The 8060-nt window shown below is 46.1% G+C and overlaps 2 protein-coding genes across 2 annotated transcripts in view; one reads left to right on the top strand and one right to left on the bottom strand.

Annotated features, from left to right (window-relative positions):
• The window catches only part of alyref (Aly/REF export factor), a 40122-nt gene that overhangs the window by 12207 nt on the left and 19855 nt on the right, over window positions 1–8060 (bottom strand). The gene's annotated exons all lie outside the window — the stretch shown is intronic.
• Window positions 185–7977, top strand: cdr2l (cerebellar degeneration-related protein 2-like). Its single transcript, XM_061065848.1, has 5 exons — window positions 185–494; window positions 3005–3117; window positions 4012–4160; window positions 4509–4673; window positions 5898–7977. Exons 1-5 carry the CDS (start codon window positions 416–418, stop codon window positions 6847–6849), a joined length of 1458 nt encoding a protein of 485 aa, XP_060921831.1. The 5' UTR covers window positions 185–415; the 3' UTR covers window positions 6850–7977.

Genomic DNA, 8060 nt, shown 5'->3' with positions numbered 1-8060 from the left:
ACACTTGAACGCAGCAGCAGCAGCAGCAGCAGCAGCGTTCAGGCTCCGAGCGGCAGCGGGGCTGACAACCTGCGGGCTCTGCTGCACATCAAAGGCCGATGAGACCGACACAGAAGAAGACACTGTGGTATCGTTTCCTATCAGCTGCACTGTTTTGATTTCAGGGCTGCAGATCTTTCGGGTCTGATGCGGACTCGTTAAATTCCCGAAGATGGCTTAAAGGAGCAGGTGCACCGCCGGGACGTCGCCTTTAAGAAATTGCTCTAAAGGGGGCTACTCTTTCGGGGGGGCGGGGGTGGGGGGGGAGGCTGTGGCCGTTGTTTGTTTGTTTGTTGTCACTTCCGGGCGAGGCGTCGGCGAATTAGCAGATCTCACCGCCCGGCGACGAAGAAGAAGAAGAAGTTGGCCGGCTTCGATGCTGCGAGCGGGCAGGATGGAGGAGTTTGTCACGGAGGAAGAGGAGCCTTGGTACGACCAGCGAGACCTGGAGCAAGGTGACACATCAGTATTTTAATGTCATGTGTTTGTTAGTGTTGGTGTCAGGGTGTGTGTGTGTGTGTGTGTGTGTGTGTGTGTGTGAATGAAGAGGGTGGATCTTAAGATGTAACAATGCCTCATCCACAATCAGTGCCATTCAGGCTTGGATCCATAAATTCTTGGATGTGGAGGATGGGAATGAAGGAGGAGGTTGCATCCATTGTAAATCGCACTTCATGCACGAGTGCAAGTGGAAGCTGTAATGCCATGTCTCTCTCTGTCTCTCTGTCTGTCTGTCTGTCTGCCTGTCTGTCTGTCTGTTTGTGTGTCTCTGGATCTGCCTGCCCTCTCCTGCAAATGATTGTGAAGTTGTCAGTGATTTGTCCCAGAATAGCCTCCTGTCTGACTGAGTAGATGTTGCCTCTGTTTCACCTCCTTCCTCTTCAGAGTCTCATATATCCCAGCACCCCCCCCCCCCCCCCTCACTCCTACAGTTTGTCTCTTATAGTGTGTCAAACACTCTGGATTCACTCTGACATCTCGGAGGAGAGAGGTGTTTGTCCGTCTGCAGCGCGTGGCCTCAGCATCACCCCCCCCCCCCCCCCCCCCCCCCCCACCATCCCCTGATTACCTGCTGACCCAGAGAACTAAAGCAGCTTTGTGTCTCATCATCGCAGCATTCACGAGAGCAGAGAGACACAGAGAGCCAGGTGGGCTCTGTCTGCATCTCATCCCAGCATTGTTCAGCCATTAAGCCCCTGGATGATCTGATTAGGGAGCCCTTAGACTGGACGTCCGCAGTTAGGATCAGTGTGGTTCAAGGCTGGAGGCCAGATGTGAGGCGTAATTGCCAAACTAATATCATCCTGCTCATGGCAAATTCAACCCCAACCCCCCCCCCCCCCCCCCCCACCCAGGCATGATGATGCTGTTATGCAACTTCTCCACAACCTTCTCTGGATTTATTTTAATCGATCCATTTTCAAACCTCATCTCAAAACACATCTTCTTAAACTGGCATATTCAGTCTGATCATTCTCCATCCGCTCTCATAACTCCTTTACATCCTGCACATTTGTGTTTTTTGTGTTTTTAATGTTAATTTTATCGTTGTGTTTTTACTTTGAGAGCTTGACCTTGAGAGTTTTGAAAGGCGCCTTTTAACTAAATGTATTATTATTATTATTATTATTATTATTATTATTATTATGTTTTCTAAGGGTGGGAATAGCAGGGTAACTCACAATACAACACCATACCATACAATAAAATACGAGCGATACAAAACAATGCTCAACGCGGCAAAAAACAACGATCCCATCACGATATGGAGATTCTGCGATAATTGTTATATTTGAAGTAAATAATAAGATGATACTTCACAATATCTGATGGACTGACGAACACAAGCTGCACCTGAAAGGAGAAGGGGAGAATCGCTGCATCCTATAATTTCGATTTAGTGCTGTTGACATTATCCCGCTGTCCTGTAAGCGCCACCTTGAGGCGTCATGAGGTAGTGACGCTGTGGGTCAAAATGCCAGGACTGTATTTTTAAAAATGAAATTTTGCACCAGTGATTTCATAATTCTATCACAAGAGTCAGGACGACGATATATTGCTGTATCGATATTCCACCTCTACCCCTCGTGTATTTCGGTATGATGTGGACAGATGGCGTGCTGTTGTGGTGTCATGTTGCAGCCTCATCACGTGAGATTCACACATCAAAGAGCATCACGGAGACTCATGTGCAGAGTCCGAAAACCACACGAGCAGACGCAGAAATGTTGCCCATATGTGCTGTTGTGTCTTCACAGATCGATGCAATGATCCATGTTTTTGTTCAGCTTTTTTTTTTTATTTTGTTTTCAGGTTTCCAGTGTTTGGTATTTCCTTAATTAAAAAAAAAACAAAAAAAAACTCTCATCTGTGCACAAAATTGGTGGAATTACATAACTAATACTGGGCACGTGGCCGCAGAAACAGAGCTGTGACTAAGTTGGAGCTCGAGGGGGTTTTGAGGGCTCGCTGTGCTCTCTGCTCGCTCTCACTCAGCTCATTAGCAGCTCTGCGTAAGAGGCAAATGTTGCAAGGCAGGCGTGCACACTGTGAGCTTATGATCCTTGTTCACCACATTTGATCAAACAAGAAGAACCCTAGCTGCAGTTGTATACGTTTCAACGGTTTAAACGCGTCATCTTATTTATTTTTTTTACACCTTACAAAGAGGCATCAGTGTGCGTTTCTGCACGTTCCTGTCACTCCTCACGCTCCAAGCTGTGAGAACTCAGACACCACTGTGTTAATGTCCAGTAATGGTTGCATTGGCTCTCTGTTTCTCCTCGTTCTTTCTCCTCCAGTGCTGATTCATCATGGGCTCATATAGCATGCCCAGCGAGCAGGATTCCCCTCCTCCTCCTCCTCCTCCTCCTCCTCCATTTCAGCTTCTTTTCATCAGACTAGATGAATAATGTTCACTTAAATAAGCTGTGTTGTTGTTGTTGTTCTTTTCTGAATCTGTCAGACCTGCACCTGGCAGCCGAGCTCGGCAAGACTCTGCTGGAACGCAACAAGGAGCTGGAGGACTCCCTGCAGCAGATGTACATCAACAATGAGGAGCAAGTGCAGGAGATAGAGGTACGCTCGTGCACAATTATAACTGTGGATGCACGTGTTCGAGGCGGCTAATTAATCTGCTGGAACACGCCGGCTGCTCTTGTTTCTATGTCGAGCTAATTATGATGAAGCGGAAGAAGAGTGTGGATGAAGACGGTATAAAGGAAAGGGGACCAGAAGTCTGCCTCGTCCTCACATCAGACCGAGCGTCAAAGTGCAGAGCTGTAGAGGCTGTACACAGAGTGTTTCTGTTATGTGTCCCTTGAATGGATTCACATGTCAGTATTGAATAACTGGCAACCTGGCTGTCACATTTTTCATCACAGTGAATTCATCTTGAGACTAAAGTTTATTTGTTCAAAACGCTTTAATCCACACAGGTTTGTATTTTCATCATTTTCATCATTTTCATCATTAGCGATTCAACCAAATATCCATCAGCTTTAGATAACTATGTACTTAAATCTAGCCATTAAATCATATATCCTTATTCTATATTATAGCCATGGTGTTCACGTTCAGCTGAGTCAGTATAGGATTTTTTTTTGGGACATTTTGTGCATTTATTGGAGAGATAGGAAAGTGGATAGAGTCGGAAATCAGGGAGAGAGAGAGAGTAAGGAGCCACAGGTTGGATTTGAACCCGGGCCGCCCGCTTGGAGGACCACAGCCTCCATACAAGGGGTGCACGCTCTAACCACTGCACCACCATCGCCCCAGTGTAGGATTTTTGGAATCCAGTTGGAATGACTATTATTTCAGTGCGCGCTAACCCACCATCTTTCCATGTTACCCCCCGTCAGCTGCAGAGGTCTAACTCCCTCTTCGTGACACGTCCTGCACTAGACGAAGCACTGCATTTCAGTTTTAGTCACTTCTAAACTCCCTTCTATGTGTAACTGGTGTCTGTCGCAGTATCTGTCCAAGCAGCTGGAAATGCTGAGGGAGATGAACGAGCAGCACGCAAAGGTGTACGAGCAGCTGGACGTGACGGCCAGGGAGCTGGAGATCACCAACGAGAAGCTGGTGCTGGAGAGCAAGGCGTCGCAGCAGAAGATCGACAGGTGAGCGACCGCTTCAAGACTTTAATGATGAATAATCCTCTGCTCTTCTGTTTTGTTTTGGACCCACTGAAGGAATGAAAACTTTATGCGTTAGTTCTTTTTTTTTTAGCAATGTCATAATCAGGGATTTAGATTCTTTACAAATTGTATAAGTGGACTGAAGGCTAACTAAAGCTCTAAATAGCTGCCTCTGTTTGTTCTAAACATACTGTTTCTCATTCCTAATGCTGTAACAGGGACTCACTGTGGCTTTAGGAGAACGGTATGCTGAGGGGAGAGGGGCTTAATCAACTTAATAATGACGTAACGAGCATCTTTGTGTGTGTGTGTGTGTGTTTGTGCGCGCAGGCTGATGGGCACCATGGAGACCCTGCAAGGTCAGGTGGACAGTCTGACGTCTCGGGTGGAGGAGCTGAGAACTCTGGAAGAGCTGAGGGTCCGCAGGGAGAAGAAGGAACGACGCAAGACGGTCCACTCGTTTCCCTGCCTCAAAGAGCTCTGCACAGCGCCGAGGTCACAAACATGTTTATTATGTTCTGCACACGAGTACCACAACACACCCCACTGTCAGATAGAGTCAAACATTTCAGCTGCTTCACACAGATTAGCAGGATGCTAATATTAGCTGCATATTGACTTTTTGACTTCTTACCTTTTATTATTGAACTATTTTACCAACAGTTGTTCCAACAGAATTTGAAGGAAATTGTGGCAAAAAGCAATTTGTTCCAACATGTTAAGGTTAGCTAGTGAGATAGCTTCAGCTTCAGTCAATTGTTTTTTGTTTTGTAGTAACAAAAATTTTCGTTCTAAAATCTTGATAAACTTCTTTGTTGAATAAAAAAATATGGAAATATCTAAATATAGATGAGAGAGAGCTGAGAGTATTTTACTTTCTGTTTGAATTCAACCCCGCTTTTATTTTGAAATAAAGTAAGGACCTTCTGGTAGATCGAGGTTGAGACTTTTACTTAACCACTCATTACGGATCAAAAAACGAAATGAAAACAGCTCAGAGGAACAGTAACAAAGGTAAACGTTTGATGGCGTGAGGAGGAAATGAAACTTTGAACTCATCAGCTGAGCTGTGTGAGAGTTTTTTTTCAAAGTGAAACGAGACGTTCAAAGATGCAGCAGTGTCGTTCTTGTTCCGTCACTGTGACTACGGGGAGACACTGCAGATGTTTATCTACGGTGCGTCTCAAGGGACAAAATAACATGCGATTAATAGTGTCAATAGATAAAAGTCTCAGATCTTAATGAATCTTGATTAACTAATTGATACTGACAGCCCTGATTTAAGAGGAAATGTATTTGTTACATGTATTTAAAGTATTTTTCTAAAGACTCATATTTAAACGTTTCTAATTATAAACCAAATGGACAGAAAAGTGAAGAAGTCAGCCTGAAGAACTTTTGCTGTCTTTAAAATAATAAAAACAGAAAGACGCAGCTTCACATTAATGTCAATGTTTTTTTTTTTTTAAATGTATATATTTTCTATAAAATCAACTTTTAACATAAATGTATAAAATGAAGGTTCTCGACTTCTCTTTGTTTCATAGTTTGGTTAAGAGCTTAAACCTCAAACTGTAATTCACTGTATCTCACCTGACGCTCACCTGAACAGGTTTTTTTTAATGCCTTGAAAGAATGTTATTGTTTAATGTGTTTGAGTTATGTAACAAACTGTCGTTAAAGCGATGACTTAGTGATGCACCGTTTGTTTCTGCTCAGGTATGAGGATGGTTTCCTGTTGGCCAATCCGGGCAGTGTGGACCTGGCCGAGAGCCAGCCGATGGACGAGGAGAACGAGCGCCTCAGAGACATCGTCACCTCCCTGCGCTCGGCGATGGCCAGCGAGCGCTCGAAGAGGGAAGGCGCCGAGCGGGAGTGCGCGGCGGTGCTGCAGGAGTTTGAGCGTCTGGAGCAACGCCTGCTGGGAGCCGAGGGCTGCCAGCTGCGGGTTCAGGAGCTCGAGGCTGAGCTCCACGAGATGCAGCAGCTGCGGAAGTCCAGGATGTGTTTGGTTGGTGGCATGGAGGAAGGCCTGGAGACGCTGCTCAGAAACGGCCCGGAGACGGACACCCCAGAGGAGGGCGTGGGGCTGGAGGAGGGTGGCGGCGGCGAGGGAGGGTCTGGAGACGCGGGGGGGGCGGGGCAGCAGGGCGGCCCGGTGAGGAAGAGCTGCAGCGACACGGCTTTGAACGCAATCTCAGCCCGTGACGCCTCGGGGAGACGACAGGGAAGCTACGCCATGCACGCAAACGGCGTGCGCAAACGCGGCATGTCGATCCTGCGCGAGGTGGACGAGCAGTACCACGCGCTGCTGGAGAAGTACGAGGAGCTGCTGGGGAAGTGCCGGCGCCACGAGGAGAGCCTGTGCCACGCGGGGGTCCAGACATCCAGGCCCGTCTCCAGAGACCCCTCCATGAAGGAGTACATCATGATCTCTGCGGGGCCCTCCACATCCGGGGCCGCCGCCGCCGCCGCCAGCCCCCCTACACCACCGCAGACCCCCTCCACACCCGAGGCCCTGGAAGGGATCAGCAGGCAGGTGGAGCAGGTGGACAAGCGGCTGAGCCAGAACACGCCCGAGTACAAGGCCCTGTTCAAAGAGATCTTCTCTCGCTTGCAGAAGACAAAGAGTGACATGAACTCCACCAAGAGCAGGAAGTCTCACAAATGAGCTCCAACCAACACGCGGCAGCCATGTTGCTCTGACATCATGCCCGGTGGGTGGGAAGTCAAATTCTGCGGGAGGCTCTCAAGTTTTTGATTCCAACAATCACCAAATAACGGATACTTGAATTTAAATATATTTAAAATGTTGAAAACCTTATTCCGGACTCTCTGGAACACGCAGCAGTATCAGGTTATGACATCATGCGAGCCTCCCACCTTGAGCGTGACGTCAGAGGAACAATGGCCGCCATGTGAAAACGGTGAAAATAACAGCTACTGACGCTACCTGCACTGACAACAGTGACTGCACATCTACCTTTATTAACCTCTTCTCGTTGCCTGCAGTCCTGGGATTGGTTGATAAATGATACCGTTAGCGGTGGATGCCTCCGTCTGCTCTTAATGAAGTCCAATTACAAACTGCCAAACGTTAAATAAAGTTGATGTGGGTGAAACGTACGGGAAGCCCAACGTACATGCAATCGTGCATTTTATTTTACCGCTTATTTTCTCGAGGTCTCAACTTATTTACGTCGTTATCTTAAGATAACAACATTGGTTTTTCGGAGTTAATTTCTCGTGGAAAGCGACTGAAATTAATTTGTCATCGCGGGAAAATCAGCATTTTTATCCCAAGATAATGGAAAAAAAAAAAAAAAAAAAAGTTAATATCTCGAGAAAAATCCAGACACTTCGCAGAATCGTTGGGAAAACATAGTAAGATAAAATGTATGGGTGCATGTCCTCTTCAGGCTTCCGTAGAAATGCCTTTGTCTGACTGGAAGTTTTAGTTTCTGTCTTAAGAAAGTTGAAGTGTTTGATGTAGTATTTTTACAAAAGTGTGCTGGTACAGCTGTTTTAACTACTACTGCCATTTATTTTCTATTTCTGTAAAACAATAATACAGCCAAATAATATATATGAAGACAAACAGGCCATTTGAAGCATGTAAGAGCTGGGTTGGTTTTTTCAAAGTAAATCACTAAAGCTTTTTAAGCAGCTTGAAATGCTGTTTTTCAAGCTGCAGGGGAATGATTCAGGTCTTGATTGATCCTCTTCTACATGATGAATCCGTTCTGCACTGTGCGGCGAAATGTTCTTGTAGTTAACTATTAAAATGTCTTAAAATGTTCATTGAAGGAAATGTATAAATAATGTTCTTTTTGATTAAGCGCTCAGGGAAGCAACAATTCAAATCCAGCTGCAAAAAACCCC

Source organism: Labrus mixtus, chromosome 20, assembly GCF_963584025.1.
Source record: "Labrus mixtus chromosome 20, fLabMix1.1, whole genome shotgun sequence".
NCBI lineage: Eukaryota > Metazoa > Chordata > Actinopteri > Labriformes > Labridae > Labrus > Labrus mixtus.
The sequence above is the reverse complement of the archived record's forward strand: the minus strand, read 5'-3'. Positions and strand labels throughout refer to the sequence as shown.

What these genes read in the sequence shown, in the direction of transcription:
- cdr2l (XM_061065848.1), top strand. Translation starts at nt 416, where the DNA reads ATGCTGCGAGCGGGCAGGATGGAGGAGTTTGTCACGGAGGAAGAGGAG. An exon ending in AGCAAGTGCAGGAGATAGAG is followed by an intron (nt 3,118 to 4,011) that starts GTACGCTCGTGC and finishes TGTCTGTCGCAG; the next exon opens with TATCTGTCCAAGCAGCTGGA. An exon ending in GAGCTCTGCACAGCGCCGAG is followed by an intron (nt 4,674 to 5,897) that starts GTCACAAACATG and finishes GTTTCTGCTCAG; the next exon opens with GTATGAGGATGGTTTCCTGT.